The 23086-nt window shown below is 38.9% G+C and overlaps 1 protein-coding gene and 1 long non-coding RNA gene across 6 annotated transcripts in view; one reads left to right on the forward strand and one right to left on the reverse strand.

Annotated features, from left to right (window-relative positions):
- LOC138854184 (uncharacterized) overlaps positions 1–23086 on the forward strand; it is a 161870-nt gene that overhangs the window by 137140 nt on the left and 1644 nt on the right. The gene's annotated exons all lie outside the window — the stretch shown is intronic.
- LOC128694648 (uncharacterized) overlaps positions 1–23086 on the reverse strand; it is a 78134-nt gene that overhangs the window by 28565 nt on the left and 26483 nt on the right. For all 5 annotated transcript variants that reach the window (XM_053784822.2, XM_053784819.2, XM_070095834.1 and 2 more), the window contains one exon: positions 499–1732. In XM_053784822.2, coding sequence (XP_053640797.2) covers positions 499–1732 — 1234 coding nt within the window. The remainder of the gene's footprint in view (positions 1–498; positions 1733–23086) is intronic.

Here is a 23086-nt window from a genome sequence, read left to right on the forward strand (position 1 = left end):
TGGTTTGCTCCTTATTGTTTGTCAAGATCTGGTTTGGTATATTTTTATTTCTAGTAGGTTATGTCATCTTTTGGTTCAAAGCAAACGTTTCACAGAGCTCCAATAGCTCTCAGGTATATACACTAATGTGTATATACCTGAGTTTGGACAGCTGATAGGAGTACGTACATACCAGACTGGCATAGTTCCTTGTGATAAATCCTTTGAGCCCCTTCAAGAATGCAACTTATTTGGTCAAGGAATAAGACTGCTCAGTTCAGGCTTACAATTTAGGTAGTAAAATGAACAAGGGTAAACAATGCATCATCAAATGTAAAATCCACTCCACTTCCCTTCCATATACAGTACAGTACAACAGAACACTTACTATATGTTCTCAAACTAGCCAACGATTATTTAACCCATTCTCTTGTGCCACCATTTAACTTACCTGCCCCCTCCTACCACTTCTATTCCAGCAAGAACACTAATATGTCAAATATGAAATGTCACACTAACCTTTCCTTCATCACGATCCCGCTGTGAGAGTTGAACAGGAGACACACTGAGGGAGAGACACACCCATCGTAATGGTACAATCAATGTTGGAGGCTTTATGTTTTCATCAATATTATGCCAAAACTTCCTCTGGACAGAATAGTTGCAGCCACACACCACACAACGGCCATTTATACATGAATCACTTTCTGTACTGTTGGAATTTTCAACATTGAGTTCTGTCTCTGGAGCACAATTATATGTGGAATTGGAATGTAAATATCCAGGCTGGAGAGAATTAGATAATGAATTAAAAATGAAGTGTAATGGTGAAGAATATGCACTTGGGTCAGGCTGACCAAGACTTGGATGGCAGTTTGATTTAGTCCAATTTTGAGTTTTGTCAGGTACGGAGTGGCTGAAGGAGTCAACTTGCTCGTAAATATTTTCTTCAATTGTCTCTGCTGATACAGCTTTTCCCCCAAAAGCTTCATGAGGGAGTAAAAACTTCAAGTCTTGAAGGACAACAACAGCTTTGGGCTTTGTGGATTTCTGAGGAGTTTTGTTTGGTTTCCTCCCTCTAGTGCCTATGGAAGCACGCAATTTTTTGGGAGAGTTACCCAACGTAGGACCATCACCTCCACTATCATTCCACATGTTATCATCTCTCAAACAAGACCGACTCCTCTGTCTAGTAGTAATTCTGTTTTGGCAGGTATCTTCAGGCAGATATTGCCTTGATTTAGCTTTGACATTATCGATGACACTAAAACTGTCACCATAATCCTCATCATCATCATCTGCATCTGCAATCTTCTTGCTTAATTTAATTTTCCTGCGACTTCTGGTAACATAAACAGCCTTCTGACACATACTTCTCTCTTTCTTTGCCCATACCAATTCCTCATCCTCATCCTCATCCTCATTATTTACTTGGATGGTTTTATTCAGTTTTCTTTTACAAGTTTTAATTATTTTCCTTTTTCTTTTCATTTCATCTGCATCACTGCATTTTCTCTTTCGACCTTTTTTATCGCTAATTTTCACATTTTCCTTTTCAAATTCTCCAGTTTCCTCGTTCTTGGTTTCACAGCTCACTACTTGTGTATCCTCAGTTTTCTCAGTATCACTAGGTATGTTTTCATAAACAGATTTCAGATCTTCCTTTGGTACCATTCGAACTTTTACCTTTGATAAATTCACTTGAGAAACATTAATATTCTTCTGCCGAGCAATTCTCTGTATTACTTGAGACCTGAAATGTACGTGAAGAAAAAGCACTTTAATTACAATAAATGTAAAAACAACCAGATCAGGGCTTAAAAGTGCATTAAGATTTTTTTATAATTATTTTGCTTTTAATCCTTTCAGTGGCTGTCCTGTAGAACTACATACATCATTGAGGCAAGAGTCCCTCACATAGATCTACATCATGAGTTCGGCCCACTCAGATAAGCTGTGAGTGATAAATTTTTGCATAGATATGTAAAAATGGGTCTGTGCTGTGATTGTGCACAGTGCATATAAAAAAAAAATCCTGCCCCACTCAGCGCATATACGAGAACCAAAACTCTGACCGTAAGAATGGTTTAACCCTTTGAGCGTCCAAGCTGTAGATCTATGTCATGAGCTCAGTTCACTCAGATAAGCTACAAGTGGTAAATTTGGGCCTAGATATGAAAGAGTGCATCTATATGGCAAGTGTGCACCATATGTAACAAATCCTGCAGTATGCAGTGCATGATGAAAAAAAGCGAGTGTTTTTTGGATTAAAACACAGACTTTGCAGTGTATTTTTGCATGGTTTTTACGTTTGTATTCACAGTTTCTTGGTCTCATTTGATAGAGTGGAAAACATATTACAGAAATAGAGATGATTTTGATTGGTTTTAGTACTGAAAATAGCTTGAAATTTAAAGTGTTCGATTTCTGCCAATGCTCAAGAGTAACCAAATGATGTCACGCATCTAATACATGCCAACTGATGGGTCTAATATACATTCACTAATGTGCTGATATTATTTATACAATTATTACAATATTGCATAACAGTAAATCTTCTATTTTTTGGTGTGAATAAAACTAATTAATTTTTTTTTTTAACAAGTTGGCTGTCTCCCACAGAAGCAGGGTGACCCAAAAAGAAAAAAATCCCCAAAAAGAAAATACTTTCATCATCATTCAACACTCTCAAAGCATATATGTATAAAGATACACAACATATCCCTCCAAACTGCCAATATCCCAAACCCCTCCTTTAAAGTGCAGGCATTGTACTTCCCATATCCAGGACTCAAGTCCGGCTATATAAAAATAACCGGTTTCCCTGAATCCCTTCACTAAATATTACCCTGCTCACACTCCAACAGCTCGTCAGGTCCCAAATACCATTCACCTCCATTCACTCCTATCTAACAGGCTCATGCACGCTTGCCCACAAAACCTCCTTTACCCCTCCCTCCAACCTTTTCGAGGATGACCCCTACCAGGCCTTCCTTCCCCTACAGATTTATCAGCTCTCCATGTCGTTCTACTTTGGTCCATTCTCTCTCAACAACCCCTCTTCAGCACTCTGGCTAATACTTTTATTAACTCCACACCTTCTCCTAATTTCCACACTCCGAATTTTCTGCATAATATTTACACCACACATTGATTGCCATTAGACAGGATATCTCCACTGCCTCCAACCGTCTCCTCGCTACAGCATTTACAACCCAAGCTTCACATCCATATAAGTGTTGGTACCACTATACCTTCATACATTCCCTTCTTTGCCTCCATAGATAACGTTTTTTGTCTCTACATATACCTCAACGCACCACTCACCTTTCTTCCTTCATCAATTCTATGATTAACCTCATCATTCATAAATCCATCTGCTGAAACGTCAACTCTCAAATATCTGAAAACAATCACTTCTTCCATACCCCTCTCCAATTTGATATCCAATTTTTCTTTATCTAAATCATTTGATACCCTCATCACCTTACTCTTTTCTATGTTCACTTTCAACTTTCTACCTTTACACACATTCCCAAACTCATCCACTAACCTTTGCAATTTTTCTTTAGAATCTCCCATAAGCACAGTATCATCAGCAAAAAGTAACTGTGTCAATTCCCATTTTGTATTTGATTCCCCATAATTTAATCCCACCCCTCTCCCAAAAACCCCAGCATTTACTTCTTTTACAACCCCATCTATAAATATATTAAATAACCATGGTGACATTACACATCCCTTTCTAAGACCCACTTTTACTGGGAAGTAGTCTCCCTCTCTTCTACACACTCTAACCTGAGCCTCACTATCCTCATAAAAACTATTTACAGCATTTAGTAACTTACCACCTATTCCATATACTTGCAACATCTGCCACATTGCTCCCTTACCCACTCCATCATATGCCTTTTCTAAATCCATAAATGCAATGAAAACTTCCCTACCTTTATCTAAATACTGTTCACATATATGCTTCAATGTAAACACTTGATCTACACATCCCCTACCAACTCTGAAACCTCCTTGCTCATCTGCAATCCTACATTCTGTCTTACCTCTAATTCTTTCAATTATAACCCTACCGTACACTTTTCCTGGTTTACTCAGTAAACTTATTCCTCTATAATTTTTACTATCTCTTTTGTCCCCCTTCCCTGTACATAAAGGAACTATACATGTTCTCTGCCAATCCCTAGGTACCTTACCCTCTTTCATACATTTATTAAACAAAAATACCAACCACTCTTAACACTATGTCCCCCCCCCTGCTTTTAACATTTCTGTCATGATCCTGTCAGTTCCAGCTGCTTTACCCCCTTTCATTCAATGTAATACCTCACGCACCTCCCCCACACTCGCATCCTGCTCTTTTTCACACCTAAAAAATGGTATACATCCCTGGCCAATGCATGAAATTACCACCTCCCTTTCTACGTCTACATTTAAAAGTTCCTCAAAATATTCCCACCATCTACTCAATACCTCCATCTCCCCATCTACTAACTCCCCTACTCCGTTTTTAACTGACAAATCCATTCGTTCCCTAGGCTTTCTTAACTTGTTTCACTCCAAATTTTTTTTCTTATTTTCATTAAAATTTCTTGACAGTGCTTCTCCCACTCTATCTTGTTCTCCTTTTGCACTCTCTCACCACTCTCTTCACATTTCTTTTACTCTCCATATACTCTGCTCTTCTTATAACACTTCTGCTTTGTAAAAACCTCTCATAAGCTAACTTTTTCTCTTTTATCACACCCTTTACTTCATCATTCAACCAATCACTCCTCTTTCCTCCTGCCCCAACTCTCCTATAACCACAAACTTCTGCCCCACATTCTAATACTGTATTTTTAAAACTATTACAACCCTCTTCAACCTCCCCACTATTCATACTTGCACTAGCCCATCTTTCTGCCAATAGTTGCTTATATATCACCCGAACTTCCTCCTCCCTTAGTTTATACACTTTCACCTCTCTCTTACTTGTTGTTGCCATTTTCCTCTTGTCCCATCTACCTCTTACTCTAACTGTAGCTACAACTAAATAATGATCTGATGTATCAGTTGCCCCTCTATAAACATGTACATCCTGGAGCCTACCCATCAACCTTTTATCCACCAATACATAATCTAACAAACTACTTTCATTACATGCTATATCATACCTTGTATATTTATTTATCCTCTTTTTTTATACAATATATATTACTTATTACCAAACCTCTTCATATGCACAGCTCAATTAAAGGCTCCCCATTTTCATTTACCCCTGGCACCCCAAATTTACCTACTACTCCCTCCACAACATTTTTACCCACTTTAGCATTGAAATCCCCAACCACAAGTACTCTCACACTTGGTTCAAAACACCCCACGCATTCACTCAACATTTCCCAAAATTTCTCTCTCTCTTCTACACTTCTCTCTTCTCCAGGTGCATATACACTTACTATAATCCACTTTTCACATCCAACCTTTATTTTACTCCACATAATCCTTGAATTAATACATTTATAGTCCCTCTTTCCTGCCATAGCTTATCCTTCAACATTATTGCTACTCCTTCTTTAGCTCTAACTCTATTTGAAACCCCTGACCTAATCCAATTTATTCCTCTCCACTGAAACTCTCCCACCCCCTTCAGCTTTGTTTCACTTAAAGCCAGAACATCCAGCTTCTTCTCATTCATAACATCCACAATCATCTCTTTCTTATCATTTGCACAACATCCACGCACATTCAGACTTCCCACTTTGACAATTTTCTTCTTATTCTTTTTAGTAATCTTTACAGGAAAAGGGGTTACTAGCCCATGGTTCCCGGTATTTTAGTTGACTTTTACAACACGCATGGCTTACGGAGGAAAGATTCTTATTCCACTTCCCCATGGATATAAAAGGAAAAGTAATAAGACCAAGAAATATTAAGATAACATCAAAGAAAACTCAGATGAGTGTGTATAAATAAACGTGTACATGTATGTGTAGTGTGACCTTAGTGTAAGTAGAAGTAGTAAGACATACCTGTAATCCTGCATATTTATGAGACAGACAAAAACACACCAGCAATCCTACCATCATGTAAAACAATTATATATATATATATATATATATATATATATATATATATAGGTAGTAGGTTGGTAGACAGCAACCACCCAGGGAGGTACTACCGTCCTGCCAAGTGAGTGTAAAACGAAGCCTGTGATTGTTTTACATGATGGTAGGATTGCTGATGTCTTTTGTCTGTCTCATAAATATGCAAGATTACAGGCATGTCTTGCTACTTCTACTTACACTTAGGTCACACTACACATACATGTACACATTTATTTATACACACTCATCTGAGTTTTCTTTGATTTTATCTTAATAGTTCTTGGTCTTATTAATTTTCCTTTTATATCCAATGCGGTAGTGTTGTGCGGAGCTGATAAGAAAGATGATTGATTGTGGATGTTATGGAATGAGAAAAAGAAGCTAGATGTACCTGGCTTAAAAGTGAAACAAAGCTCAGAAAGGGGTAGGAAGAAGTTTCAGTGAGAGGAATAAACTCGGGATTAGGTCCAGGGATCATAGGAGCTTATAAGGATTGGAAAACTAAAGAAAGGGTATCTAGTAATGAATGGTTGAGATAAAGCATATTGCAAGGCGAGGGACTTGTATGGCTAATTTCAAGGGATTGTGTGGAGTAAAAATAAAAAGGATTGATGTGAAAAGTGGGTTATAACTAAGCGTGTGTGCCACCTGGAGAAAGAAGTGTGTGTAAGAGGAGAGAAGAGACGATGGGACAGTTGGAGCTGAATGCGATGGGGGAATTTTAGTCAGGAATCATGTGAGTAATGGTTGGATTGGGGATTTTAATGCTCAAAGTGGGTATGTTATGGATTAGTAGGTAAGGTAAATTCTCTGATTTGAGGTGCCTCAGGGGTAAAATGTAAATGGGGAGAGCCTTTTCAACAATTGAGCTATGTGTAGAAAGAAATTTGGTAATAAGGTGGCGTACATATTTTATGAAAGATATAAAATAAGCTATGCAAGGTATGATGTAATGCGTAAATGAAAGTAGTTTGATTGAGGTCATGTGTTGGTGAATAAAAGGGTTCCGGATGGTAGGCTTCCAGGAGATGTACATGTTTATAGAGGGGCAAGCTGATAATGGATCGGTTATCAGTTACTGGTTAGCCTAACTACGGTTAGGAGTAAGGAGGTAGGATGGGAGGAGGAAGGTGGCGTGGCAACGAAAATGTAAGAGGGAGGTGAAAAATATGCTACTCGCTAAAGGGCGGAAGGGAACCGGTTCGTGAGCTCTGGGGCGACACTATTGGTTAACGAAAAAAGGTGGGCTGTAAGTGCAAAAGATGGTAGTGAAGTGGGGGGTTGAAAGGAAGGGCTTGGAATAATTTTAAAATTACATTATTAGGCAATTATTGAATGCTGGGGCAGAAGTTTGTGGTTAATGAAGGAGGGTGGGGCGAGGCAGGAGAAAAGAAGGAAGTGATTGGTCGGAATGAATGAAAGTAGGGTGAGTGATAAAAAGAGGAAAAGGCTATGCTTATGAAGGTTTTTACAAAAAGCGAGTGAAGTTATAGGCAAGAGCTTGAAGCTATATGGAAGTAGGTATAAAGGAAGAGGTGGGTGAGAGGAGTGCAAAAAGGAGAGTAGAATGATAGGTGGGAGAGGCACTGTCAAGAAAATTTTAATGAAAATAAGAAAAAACTTTTGAGTGAGTTAAACAAGTTAAGAAAGCCTACAGGAGAAGAAATATGGATTTGTCAGTTAAAAATAGAGTGAGGGGAGTTAATGGCTCAGGATGGGGAAGATGGTGAAGGTGTTGGGAAGATGGTGATGGCAGTGTTACCGGAAGGTGCTAAATGTTGAAGAAGGATCAGGGCGGTGAATTTTCATGCACTGGTTCAGGGGAGGTATGCTACCATCTTTTAGGAGTGAAGAAGAGAGCAGAAGATGGTAAGTGTGGGGGAGGAATGCGTGGAGGCATTATTCGTAAAAGGTAGAGGGGGGTAGTTTAACAGCTGGAACTTGATGGGATCATGACAGAAATGTTAAAAGCAGGGGGATATAGCTGTTGGAGTGGGTTGGTACTGTTTTAATAAATAAATGTATGAAAGAGGGAAGGACTACCTGAGGATTGGCAGAGAGCATGTATAGTCCCCTTTATATAGGAGTGGGGTAATAAAGAAGACTGTAAAATTAGGTATGGAGGAACAAGCTAAGCTGAGTATGCCAGGAAAAGAAGTGTCTCTGACTGAGGTTATAATTGAAAGAATTAGGAGGTAAGGACAGTAAGAATGTGAGGATGGGATGGAATGAGCAAGGCTTGGTTTTAAGGTGGGTGAGGGGATGTGTGAGCTCAGGTGTGTTTACATTGAAGCTGCATATCTGGTGAATAGTATTTAGAATAAGAGGTAGGAAAGTTTTTATTTGACCCTTACTGGATGAATGAAAAGGCATATGACTAGGAGTGGAATGAAGAGGAGCAATGGGTGGCATGCTTAAGACAAGTATATGAATGAGGTGTGTTCAGTTAAATGCTGTATAGAAGATTTTATGAGGGGAATAGTGGAGGACTCAGGTTAGGGGTGGTGTGTAGAAAGAGAAGGGAGATCTTACTTTCCCGGTAAAAGTAGGTCATTGAACTGAGAGGGATGTGTAATGTCACCATGGAATTGTTTGTATATTTATAGATAAAGTAAAGGAAGTAAATGCTAAGGTGTCGGGGGAGAATGGGGGTGGGATTGAAATTATGGGGAATCAACTTCAAAAATGGAATTTGATAAGGTTACTTTTAACATTGATACCTGTTGCAGTTATGGGAGATTCTGAAAGAAAATTGCAAAAGGTTGCTAGTGGATGAGTTTAAGGGAAATGTTGTAAAAGGTAAGAGTTGGAAGTGGTCATCGAGAGGTAAGGATGATGAGGGTGTCAAAGCTGATTTTAGAATAAAGAAAAATTGGATATCAAAGTTGGGGAGGAGGAGAAGTATGGAAGAAGTGGAAGTGTTTTCGAATGCTTGGAAGTTGGACGTGGTCGGGCGGATGGAGTTTATGAAGGATGAGGTTAATCCATAGAAGGTTGATGAGGGAGGAAAAAGGTGAGGTGGTGCGTTGAGGTCATATGTGGAGTCAAAACGTTATCTATGGAGGCAGAAAAGGGAAGGAATGGCTGCTGAAAGCTATAATGGCTTAGAAACCCGCTTGCTCTTATGTGAGTGTGTTGGGTGGAAATGCAGTGAGGTATCTCGGCTTAGCGGTTAGGGAGGCGATTGGCATTTAGCAATGTCCTGTTTAAGGGCGTGTTGTGGTGTGCATTGTTATGCGAAAAGTTCGGAATGTGTGGGAGAATTAGGAGAAGGTGGTGAGTTAATAAAGTAAGTTGATGATCGGAGAGGAGCAGGTGAAGAGGGGTTGTTGAGGGTTGGTTTAGGCTGATTTTGTCATTTGGAGGAATGGATCACAGGTAGAATGACATGGAAAGCATATCGTCTGTGGAGGGAAGGAAGGCGGGGTAGGGTGAAATTAGCCCTCACCGAAAGGGGGTTCCCAGAGAGGAAGGGGTAGGAGGATGTGGTAGGTGCAATGGAACTTCCAGCTTGAACTTGAACAGGCGTCGTGGCTGTTAGCTAGGGTGGTCAGGCGTGAATGGAGCGCGGGAACCTGGTACTTGGGTCCTGACGAGGTGTTGGAGGAGCGAGGGTAATGTTTAGTGAAGGGATTCTTAAGGCACCGGTTATTTTCATATAGTCGGACTTGAGTCCTGGAAATGGGAAGTACAATGCCTGCACTTTAAAGGAGGGGTTTGGGATATTGGCAGTTTGGAGGGATATGTTGTGTATCTTTATATGTTTATGCTTCTAGACTGTTGTATTCTGGGCACCTCTGCAAAAACAGTGATAATGTGCGAGTGTGGTGAAAGTGTTGAATGATGATGAAAGTATTTTCTTTTTGGGGATTTTCTTTCTTTTTTGGGTCACCCTGCCCCGGTGGGAGACGGCCGACTTGTTGAAAAAAAAAAAAAAAAAAAAAAATATATAAATATATATATATATATATATATATATATATATTATATATATATATATATATATAATATATACATATATATATATAATATATACATATATATATATAAATATATATATATATATATATATATATATATATATATATAAATATATATATATATATATATATATATATATACTATATATATATATATATATATATATATATATATATATATATATATATATATATATATATATATATTATCCATGGGGAAGTGGAATAAGAATCTTTCCTCCGCAAGCCATGCGTGTTGTAAAAGTCAACTAAAAAGCCGGAAATAATGGGCTAGTAACCACTTTTCCTGTAAAGATTACTAAAAAGAATAAGAAGAAGAAAATTGTAAAAATTCAGAGTGTGGAAATTAGGAGAAGGTGTGGAGTTAATAAAAGTATTAGTCAGAGCGCTGAAGAGGGGTTGTTGAGGTGGTTTGGTCATTAAGAGAGAATGGATCAAAGTAGAATGACATGGAGAGCATTTAAATCTATAGGGGAAGGAAGGCGGGGTAGGGGTCGTCCTCGAAAGGGTTGGAGAGAGGGGGTAAAGGAGGTTTTGTGGGTAAGGGGCTTGGACTTCCAGCAAGCGTGCGTGAGCGTGTTAGATAGGAGTGAATGGAGATGAATGGTACTTGGGACCTGACGATCTGTTGGAGTGTGAGCAGGGTAATATTTAGTGAAGGGATTCAGGGAAACCGGTTATTTTCATATAGTCGGACTTGAGTCCTGGAAATGGGAAGTACAATGCCTGCACTTTAAAGGAGGGGTTTGGGATATTGGCAGTTTGGAGGGATATGTTGTGTATCTTTATATGTGTATGCTTCTAGACTGTTGTATTCTGAGCACCTCTGCAAAAACAGTGATAATGTGCGAGTGTGGTGAAAGTGTTGAATGATGATGAAAGTATTTTCTTTTTGGGGATTTTCTTTCTTTTTTGGGTCACCCTGCCTCGGTGGGAGACGGCCGACTTGTTGAAAAAAAAAAAAAAAAAAAAAATATATATATATATATATATATATATATATATATATATATATGTATATATATATATATGTATATATATATATATGTATATATATATATATATGTATATATATATATATATGTATATATATATACATATATGTATATATAAATATATGTATATATATATATATTTTTTTTTTTCAACAAGTCGGCCGTCTCCCACCGAGGCAGGGTGACCCAAAAAAGAAAGAAAATCCCCAAAAAGAAAATACTTTCATCATCATTCAACACTTTCACCACACTCGCACATTATCACTGTTTTTGCAGAGGTGCTCCGAATACAACAGTCTAGAAGCATACACATATAAAGATACACAACATATCCCTCCAAACTGCCAATATCCCAAACCCCTCCTTTAAAGTGCAGGCATTGTACTTCCCATTTCCAGGACTCAAGTCCGACTATATGAAAATAACCGGTTTCCCTGAATCCCTTCACTAAATATTACCCTGCTCACACTCCAACAGATCGTCAGGTCCCAAGTACCATTCGTCTCCATTCACTCCTATCTAACACGCTCACGCACGCTTACTGGAAGTCCAAGCCCCTTACCCACAAAACCTCCTTTACCCCCTCTCTCCAACCCTTTCGAGGACGACCCCTACCCCGCCTTCCTTCCCCTATGGATTTATATGCTTTCCATGTCATTCTACTTTGATCCATTCTCTCTAAATGACCAAACCACCTCAACAACCCCTCTTCTGCCCTCTGACTAATACTTTTATTAACTCCACACCTTCTCCTAATTTCCACACTCCGAATTTTCTGCATAATATTTACACCACACATTGCCCTTAACCCTTTATCGTGTTGGGCCGAAAAAATTCGGTATTGATTACGTGTTTTTGGCTCGTGTCATACTTCGCGCCCCGCGCGGCCAGCTTCCCGTTCTTTAGTTCCAACCAATCACAAGCCTTCCCTGAGTCTCTTCAGCTAAGTACAGTTCGCTTCTGCCGCCTTCCCATTGGTTGAGAGATCAAAATATAAACACTAGCGGCTTGGCTTCGAACACACGCGCATTTTTCCCTCCACCCTTGCTAATCTACTCTTGGATTATACATTCTACAATGTCGGTAAGTACTGATTGTTGTGTTTAGTGCTTACATGAATAGTTTAGGCATATTTTGATATATACCTAAAGTCCGTGTGAAGCATAATATGAGTGTAGCATGCAGTTGAAAAAAGTGCAAGCATTTTAGTCCGAATTATTTCGGTATTGCGCGAGTTTCCGGGAATGTCCAATTTTAGTCAAATAAATATTTATAAAAAATTTTCAATTGCATATATGAACTCTGTAGTGGTCTGGATTTATACAGGAGGTTTCTATTGTCCTTCCAGTTCCATGAGAGGCTGTTTTATGGGGAGCAGTCGACCAGCAGGTCGAGGTATATCTGCGTTTCTGAAGACAGTGACTCGGAACCAGAGGTAGACGAACCAGAATTGCTGGATAGTGGTGATGAATACTTGCCACCGGATGCACAGGATGCAGAGATGTCAACTGATGATGAGGAGGAAGAAAGGGAAGAAAGGCCAGCCAAAAAGCAGAAAGTAATGAGGAAAAAGAAAACTTTTAGGATTGAGGAATACCCGGATGAGGAAGAGATCCATGAGAATATTGCTCTTCAAGTTTCATCTGAGTGGACCGTAGATGACATTGAAAATGATCCTTTGCCGGCATATGAACATGAAAAGCCTCTTGCAATTAGGTCTCCATATGAGTATTTTCGTATGTTCGTTACTCCAGCCATGATAGATAACATAGCATATCAAACAAATTTGTATACAAGGCAACAAGACGTAAATAGTACTTTTTCAACAGATTCTGAAGAGATCATGAGGTTCATAGGTATTTTGTTGTTCATGGGTATTAATTCACTACCATCCCTCGAAGACTATTGGAAAGCTGCTTTTAGGAGCCAACAGGTTGCAGATAGCATGGCGTCTAAGAGGTTTAGGTACCTTAGAAGTCATATTCATTTCAATGACAACACAAAAAAGGATAATGACAGATTCTACAAAGTAAGGCCTCTTTACACTGAACTAACTAATGCTTGCTTGAAAATTCCAGCTACACCCAAGCAATCTATTGATGAAGTCATGGTTGGTTTCAAGGGTAAAACTGCTGGAAACCTAAGGCAGTACATCAAAACAAAACCAGATAAGTGGGGTTTCAAACTTTTTTGTCGTGCAAGTCAAGATGGACTCATACATGATATACTCATGTATCAAGGCACAACAACTTTTGACACACATCCCATACAGCTGCCACAGGAAGAATCTAAACTTCCAATAAGTACAAAGATTGTTCTGGTACTTGCACAAACTATGAACAAGACAAACACATCAGCAATCTATGCTGACAATTTCTTTTCAAGTATGCCTTTGGTCAAGCTACTAAGAGATAAGTATAACTGCAGATACACTGGAACAGTACGTGACAATAGATGTGGTAAGCCACATCTGGTGCCTATCAAACAAATGGAAAAAAACAGTGTGGTCAGGGGCAATTTTTGCTTCAACAACAATGATGGTGTCCTTGTTGTACGATGGAAGGACACCAAAGTTGTGACTTTAGTGACAACTGATATTGGGGTCGAGCCCATGAGTCTTGTTGAGAGATATAACAAGGGTACAAAGAGGAAAGAGAAAATATCGTGCCCTGCAGTCATCAAGAACTATAATGCAAACATGGGAGGTATTGACAAAAGCAACATGTTGGTGCATCTCTACAAAACACCAATGAAATCAAAACGTTGGTACATGCGGCTATTTGCCTATATTATTGATCTTGCTGTTGTGAATGCATGGGTGCTTTATTGCCGTGATTCTCGAGCAATAAAGCAAAAGTGTATGCAACTGAAGTATTTCAGGAATTCTATCTCTGAAATTGCAAGGTCTAAAGGACAAAACCTTAGAGGGAGCAGCCTAAGAACAACTCCAAGACCTTCACCAACTAATTCACCATGTACTTCCAATGGTGTTGGCATAGTGAAACCTGGGAGGGGAACACGTACAGAAATGCCTGATGACAGTGTTAGGAAAGACATTACTCTAATGCACTTCCCAATGGCAGGGCAAAGGCCGTTTACTTGCAAGTATTGCAGCACCTCGAAAAAAACGGTAACATCGTCATTCGTCTGTAGTGTATGCAAAGTAAATCTGTGCATAAAGACTGATAGAAATTGTTTCACAGACTTCCATCTTGCCAATTAGCAATATAGAATCATTGGTCTTCCAAATGAATCTCAGGAATATAGGGATTGAAACTTGCATCACTTTGCAATTTGGCATTGTTGATATTTGCTTCCTTTTTATATTTTTGTAACAATTAAAAAATGTTTTGATACAAGTTCCATTTATGTTTTTTATATTGTCTGTTTGTATATTAAATTTAAAAAATTGTTTTGGTGTGTTTTATTAACAATTGCAAGTTTGCAACATAGAATTTTTTAATCACTTTGTCGGGGGCGGCCTAATATTTTCGGTCTTCGGAGATTGGCAATTGCTCGAAAACTAACCATCAGAAATCAATTTATATGGGATCAGTGACCTTGTATTGAGTTACTCTATCCACCATAGGGAGTTCAGTTCGAATTTCAAATTTTCGGACCCCTTGCGCGATGAAGGGTTAAACAGGACATCTCCACTGCCTCCAACCGTCTCCTCGCTGCTGCATTTACCACCCAAGCTTCACACCCATATAAGAGTGTTGGTACTACTATACTTTCATACATTCCCTTCTTTGCCTCCATAGATAACGTTTTTTGACTCCACATATACCTCAACGCACCACTCACCTTTTTTCCCTCGTCAATTCTATGATTAACCTCATCCTTCATAAATCCATCCGCCGACACGTCAACTCCCAAGTATCTGAAAACATTCACTTCTTCCATACTCCTCCTCCCCAATTTGACATCCAATTTTTCTTTATCTAAATCATTTGACACCCTCATCACCTTACTCTTTTCTATGTTCACTTTCAACTTTCTACCTTTACACACATTCCCAAACTCATCCACTAACCTTTGCAATTTTTCTTTAGAATCTCCCATAAGCACAGTATCATCAGCAAAAAGTAACTGTGTCAATTCCAATTTTGAATTTGATTCCCCATAATTTAATCCCACCCCTCTCCCGAACACCCTAGCATTTACTTCTTTTACAACCCCATCTATAAATATATTAAACAACCATGGTGACATTACACATCCCTGTCTAAGACCTACTTTTACCGGGAAGTATTCTCCCTCTCTTCTACACACCCTAACCTGAGCCTTACTATCCTCATAAAAGCTCTTTACAGCATTTAGTAACTTACCACCTATTCCATAAACTTGCAACATCTGCCACATTGCTCCTCTATCCACTCTATCATATGCCTTTTCTAAATCCATAAATGCAATAAAAACTTCCCTACCTTTATCTAAATACTGTTCACATATATGCTTCAATGTAAACACTTGATCTACACATCCCCTACCCACTCTGAAGCCTCCTTGCTCATCCGCAATTCTACATTCTGTCTTACCTCTTAATTCTTTCAATTATAACTCTACCGTATACTTTTCCTGGTATACTCAGTAAACTTATTCCTCTATAATTTTTACAATCTCTTTTGTCCCCTTTCCCTTTATATAAAGGGACTATACATGCTCTCCGCCAATCCCTAGGTACCTTCCCCTCTTTCATACATTTATTAAACAAAAGTACCAACCACTAAAACACTATATTCCCCCCTGCTTTTAACATTTCTGTCATGATCCCATCAGTTCCAGCTGCTTTACCCCCTTTCATTCTACGTAATGCCTCACGTACCTCCACCACACTTACATTCTGCTTTTCTTCACTCCTAAAAGATAGTATACCTCCCTGGCCAGTGCATGAAATTACCGCCTCCCTTTCTTCCTCAACATTTAAAAGTTCCTCAAAATATTCTCGCCATCTACCTAATACCTCCCTCTCCCCATCTACTAACTCCCCCACTCTGTTTTTAACGGACAAATCCATACTTTCCCTAGGCTTTCTTAACTTGTTTAACTCACTCCAAAATTTTTTCTTATTTTCATTAAAATTTCTTGACAGTGCCTCTCCCACTCTTTCATCTGCTCTCCTTTTGCACTCTCTCACCACTCTCTACACCTTTCTTTTACTCTCCATATACTCTGCTCTTCTTATAACACTTCTGCTTTGTAAAAACCTCTCGTAAGCTACCTTTTTCTCTTTTATCACACCCTTTACTTCTTCATTCCACCAATCACTCCTCTTTCCTCCTGCCCCCACCCTCCTATAACTACTAACTTCTGCCCCACATTCTAATACTGCATTTTTAAAACTATTCCAACCCTCTTCAACCCCCCCACTACTCATCTTTGCACTAGCCCACCTTTCTGCCAATAGTCGCTTATATCTCGCCCGAACTTCCTCCTCCCTTAGTTTATACACTTTCACCTCCCTCTTACTTGTTGTTTCCACCTTCCTCTTTTCCAATCTACCTCTTACTCTAACTGTAGCTACAACTAAATAATGATCTGATATATCAGTTGCCCCTCTATAAACGTACATCTTGGAGCCTACCCATCAACCTTTTATCCACCAATACATAATCTAACAAATTACTTTCATTACGTGCTACATCATACCTTGTATATTTATTTATCTTCTTTTTCATAAAATATGTATTACTTATTACCAAATATCTTTCTACACATAGCTCAATTAAAGGCTCCCCATTTACATTTACCCCTGGCACCCCAAATTTACCTACTACTCCCTCCATAACATTTTTACCCACTTTAGCATTGAAATCCCCAACCACCATTACTCTCACACTTGATTCAAAACTCCCCACGCATTCACTCAACATTTCCCAGAATCTCTCTCTCTCCTCTACACTTCTCTTTTCTCCAGGTGCATATATGCTTACTATAACCCACTTTTCACATCCAATCTTTATTTTACTCCACATAATCCTTGAATTTATGCATTTGTAGTCCCTCTTTTCCTGCCATAGCTTATCCTTCAACATTATTGCTACTCCTTCTTTAGCTCTAACTCTATTTGAAACCCCTGACCTAATCCCATTTATTCCTCTTCATTGAAACTCTCCCACCCCCTTCAGCTTTGTTTCACTTAAAGCCAGGACATCCAGTTTCTTCTCATTCATAACATCCACAATCATCTCTTTCTTATCATTTGCACAACATCCATGCACATTCAGACTTCCCACTTTGACAATTTTCTTCTTCTTATTCTTTTTAGTAATCTTTACAGGAAAAGGGGTTACTAGCCCATTGTTCCCGGCATTTTAGTTGAGTTTTACAACACGCATGGCTTACGGAGGAAAGATTCTTATTCCACTTCCCCATGGATATAAAAGGAAAAGTAATAAGACCAAGAACTATTAAGATAAAATCAAAGAAAACTCAGATGAGTATGTATAAATAAACATGTACATGTATGTGTATTGTGACCTAAGTGTAAGTAGAAGTAGCAAGACGTACCTGTAATCTTGCATATTTATGAGACAGACAAAAGACACCAGCAATCCTACCATCATGTAAAACAATTACAGGCTTTCGTTTTACACTCACTTGGCAGGACGGTAGTACCTCCCTGGGCGGTTGCTGTCTACCAACCTACTACATACATATACATATATATATATATATATGTATATCTTTCTTTCTTTCAACACACCAGCCGTATCCCACCGAGGCGGGGTGGCCCAAAAGGAAAAACAAAAGTTTCTCTTTTCACATTTAGTAATATATACAGGAGAAGGGGTTACTAGCCCCTTGCTCCTGGCATTTTAGTCGCCTCTTACAACACGCATAGCTTACGGAGGAAGAATTCTGTTCCACTTCCCCATGGAGATAAGAGGAAATAAACAAGAACAAGAGCTAGTAAGAAAATAGAAGAAAACCCAGAGGGGTGTGTATACATATGCTTGTACATGTATATGTAGTGTGACCTAAGTGTAAGTAGAAGTAGCAAGATGTACCTGAAATCTTGCATATTTATGAGACAGACAAAAGACACCAGCAATCCTACCATCATGTAAAACAATTACAGGCTTTCGTTTTACACTCACTTGGCAGGACGGTAGTACCTCCCTGGGTGGTTGCTGTCTACCAACCTACTACATATATATATATATATATATATATATATATATATATATCTTCTTTCTTTCTTTCAACACATCGGCCGTATCCCACCAAGGCAGGGTGGCCCAAAAGGAAAAACAAAAGTTTCTCCTTTCACATTTAGTAATATATACAGGAGAAGGGGTTACTAGCCCCTTGCTCCTGGCATTTTAGTCGCCTCTTACAACACGCATAGCTTACGGAGGAAGAATTCTGTTCCACTTCCCCATGGAGATAAGAGGAAATAAACAAGAACAAGAGCTAGTAAGAAAATAGAAGAAAACCCAGAGGGGTGTGTATACATATGCTTGTACATGTATGTGTAGTGTGACCTAAGTGTAAGTAGAAGTAGCAAGACATGCCTGTAATCTTGCATATTTATGAGACAGACAAAAGACATCAGCAATCCTACCATCATGTAAAACAATCACAGGTTTCGTTTTACACTCACTTGGCAGGACGGTAGTATCACCCTGGGTGGTTTCTGTCTACCAACCTACTACCTTTAATATATATATATATATATACATACATATATATATATATATATATATATATATATATATATATAAGTGTAGTAGGTTGGTAGACAGCAACCACCCAGGGAGGTACTACCGTCCTGCCAAGTGAGTGTAAAACGTAAGCCTGTAATTGTTTTACATGATGGTAGGATTGCTGGTGTCTTTTGTCTGTCTCATAAATATGCAAGATTACAGGTACGTCTTGCTACTTCTACTTACACTTAGGTCACACTACACATACATGGACACGTTTATTTATACACACTCATCTGAGTTTTCTTTGATTTTATCTTAATAGTTCTTGGTCTTATTACTTTTCCTTTTATATCCATGGGGAAGTGGAATAAGAATCTTTCCTCCGTAAGCCATGCGTGTTGTAAAAGTCAACTAAAATGCCGGGAACAATGGGCTAGTAACCCCTTTTCCTGTAAAGATTACTAAAAAGAATAAGAAGAAGAAAATTGTCAAAGTGGGAAGTCTGAATGTGCGTGGATGTTGTGCAAATGATAAGAAAGAGATGATTGTGGATGTTATGAATGAGAAGAAACTGGATGTCCTGGCTTTAAGTGAAACAAAGCTGAAGGGGGTGGGAGAGTTTCAATGGAGAGGAATAAATGGGATTAGGTCAGGGGTTTCAAATAGAGTTAGAGCTAAAGAAGGAGTAGCAATAATGTTGAAGGATAAGCTATGGCAGGAAAAGAGGGACTACAAATGTATAAATTCAAGGATTATGTGGAGTAAAATAAAGATTGGATGTGAAAAGTGGGTTATAGTAAGCGTGTATGCACCTGGAGAAGAGAGAAGTGTAGAGGAGAGAGAGAGATTCTGGGAAATGTTGAGTGAATGCGTGGGGAGTTTTGAATCAAGTGTGAGAGTAATGGTGGTTGGGGATTTCAATGCTAAAGTGGGTAAAAATGTTATGGAGGGAGTAGTAGGTAATTTTGGGGTGCCAGGGGTAAATGTAAATGGGGAGCCTTTAATTGAGCTATGTGTAGAAAGAAATTTGGTAATAAGTAATACATATTTTATGAAAAAGAGGATAAATAAATATACAAGGTATGATGTAGCACGTAATGAAAGTAGTTTGTTAGATTATGTATTGGTGGATAAAAGGTTGATGGGTAGGCTCCAGGATGTACATGTTTATAGAGGGGCAACTGATATATCGGATCATTATTTAGTTGTAGCTACAGTTAGAGTAAGAGGTAGATGGGAAAAGAGGAAGGTGGCAACAACAAGTAAGAGGGAGGTGAAAGTGTATAAACTAAGGGAGGAGGAAGTTAGGGCGAGATATAAGCGACTATTGGCAGAAAGGTGGGCTAGTGCAAAGATGAGTAGTGGGGGGGTTGAAGAGGGTTGGAATAGTTTTAAAAATGCAGTATTAGAATGTGGGGCAGAAGTTTGTGGTTATAGGAGGGTGGGGGCAGGAGGAAAGAGGAGTGATTGGTGGAATGATGAAGTAAAGGGTGTGATAAAAGAGAAAAAGGTAGCTTACGAGAGGTTTTTACAAAGCAGAAGTGTTATAAGAAGAGCAGAGTATATGGAGAGTAAAAGAAAGGTGAAGAGAGTGGTGAGAGAGTGCAAAAGGAGAGCAGATGAAAGAGTGGGAGAGGCACTGTCAAGAAATTTTAATGAAAATAAGAAAAAATTTTGGAGTGAGTTAAACAAGTTAAGAAAGCCTAGGGAAAGTATGGATTTGTCAGTTAAAAACAGAGTAGGGGAGTTAGTAGATGGGGAGAGGGAGGTATTAGGTAGATGGCGAGAATATTTTGAGGAACTTTTAAATGTTAAGTAAGAAAGGGAGGCGGTAATTTCATGCACTGGCCAGGGAGGTATACCATCTTTTAGGAGTGAAGAAGAGCAGACTGTAAGTGTGGTGGAGGTACGTGAGGCATTACGTAGAATGAAAGGGGGTAAAGCAGCTGGAACTGATGGGATCATGACAGAAATGTTAAAAGCAGGGGGGGATATAGTGTTGGAGTGGTTGGTACTTTTGTTTAATAAATGTATGAAAGAGGGGAAGGTACCTAGGGATTGGCGGAGAGCATGTATAGTCCCTTTATATAAAGGGAAAGGGGACAAAAGAGATTGTAAAAATTATAGAGGAATAAGTTTACTGAGTATACCAGGAAAAGTATACGGTAGGGTTATAATTGAAAGAATTAGAGGTAAGACAGAATGTAGAATTGCGGACGAACAAGGAGGTTTCAGAGTGGGTAGGGGATGTGTAGATCAAGTGTTTACATTGAAGCATATATGTGAACAGTATTTAGATAAAGGTAGGGAAGTTTTTATTGCATTTATGGATTTAGAAAAGGCATATGATAGAGTGGATAGAGGAGCAATGTGGCAGATGTTGCAAGTATATGGAATAGGTGGTAAGTTACTAAATGCTGTAAAGAGCTTTTATGAGGATAGTGAGGCTCAGGTTAGGGTGTGTAGAAAAGAGGGAGAATACTTCCCGGTAAAAGTAGGTCTTAGACAGGGATGTGTAATGTCACCATGGTTGTTTAATATATTTATAGATGGGGTTGTAAAAGAAGTAAATGCTAGGGTGTTCGGGAGAGGGGTGGGATTAAATTATGGGGAATCAAATTCAAAATGGGAATTGACACAGTTACTTTTTGCTGATGATACTGTGCTTATGGGAGATTCTAAAGAAAAATTGCAAAGGTTAGTGGATGAGTTTGAGAATGTGTGTAAAGGTAGAAAGTTGAAAGTGAACATAGAAAAGAGTAAGGTGATGAGGGTATCAAATGATTTAGATAAAGAAAAATTGGATATCAAATTGGGGAGGAGGAGTATGGAAGAAGTGAATGTTTTCAGATACTTGGGAGTTGACGTGTCGGCGGATGGATTTATGAAGGATGAGGTTAATCATAGAATTGATGAGGGAAAAAAGGTGAGTGGTGCGTTGAGGTATATGTGGAGTCAAAAAACGTTATCTATGGAGGCAAAGAAGGGAATGTATGAAAGTATAGTAGTACCAACACTCTTATATGGATGTGAAGCTTGGGTGGTAAATGCAGCAGCGAGGAGACGGTTGGAGGCAGTGGAGATGTCCTGTCTAAGGGCAATGTGTGGTGTAAATATTATGCAGAAAATTCGGAGTGTGGAAATTAGGAGAAGGTGTGGAGTTAATAAAAGCATTAGTCAGAGGGCAGAAGAGGGGTTGTTGAGGTGGTTTGGTCATTTAGAGAGAATGGATCAAAGTAGAATGACATGGAAAGCATATAAATCTATAGGGGAAGGAAAGAGGGGTAGGGGTCGTCCTCGAAAGGGTTGGAAAGAGGGGGTAAAGGAGGTTTTGTGGGTGAGGGGCTTGGACTTCCAGCAAGCGTGCATGAGCGTGTTAGATAGGAGTGAATGGAGACGAATGATACTTGGGACCTGACGATCTGTTGGAGTGTGAGCAGGGTAATATTTAGTGAAGGGATTCAGGGAAACCGGTTATTTTCATATAGTCGGACTTGAGTCCTGGAAATGGGAAGTACAATGCCTGCACTTTAAAGGAGGGGTTTGGGATATTGGCAGTTTGGAGGGATATGTTGTGTATCTCTATACGTATATGCTTCTAAACTGTTATATTCTGAGCACCTCTGCAAAAGCAGTGATAATGTGTGAGTGTGGTGAAAGTGTTGAATGATGATGAAAGTATTTTCTTTTTGGGGATTTTCTTTCTTTTTTGGGTCACCCTGCCTCGGTGGGAGACGACCGACTTGTTGAAAAAAAAAAAAAAAAAAAAAAAAAATATATATATATATATATATATATATATATATATATATATTTATATATGAGGTAGTAGGTTGGTAGACAGCAACCACCCAGGGAAGTACTACCGTCCTGCCAAATGACTGTGAAACAGAAACCTGTAACTGTTTTGCATGATGGTAGGATTGCTGGTGTCTTTTTCTGTCTCATAAACACGCTAGATAACAGGGATATCTTGCTACTCCAACTTACACTTTGGTCACACTTCACAGACATGCACATGCATATATACATACATACATCTAGGTTTTTCTCCTTTTTCTACATAGCTCTTGTTCTTCTTTATTTCTTCTATTGTCCATGGGGAAGTGGGAAAGAATCTTTCCTCCGTAAGCCATGCGTGTCGTATGAGGCGACTAAAATGCCAGGAGCAATGGGCTAGTAACCCCTTCTCCTGTAGACATTTACTAAAAAAGAGAAGAAGAAAAACTTTATAAAACTGGGATAATTGAATGTGCGTGGATGTAGTGCAGGTGACAAGAAACAGATGATTGCTGATGTTATGAATGAAAAGAAGTTGGATGTCCTGGCCCTAAGCGAAACAAAGTTGAAGGGGG

This window comes from Cherax quadricarinatus, chromosome 51 (genome assembly GCF_038502225.1).
Source record: "Cherax quadricarinatus isolate ZL_2023a chromosome 51, ASM3850222v1, whole genome shotgun sequence".
NCBI classification, from domain to species: Eukaryota; Metazoa; Arthropoda; class Malacostraca; order Decapoda; family Parastacidae; genus Cherax; species Cherax quadricarinatus.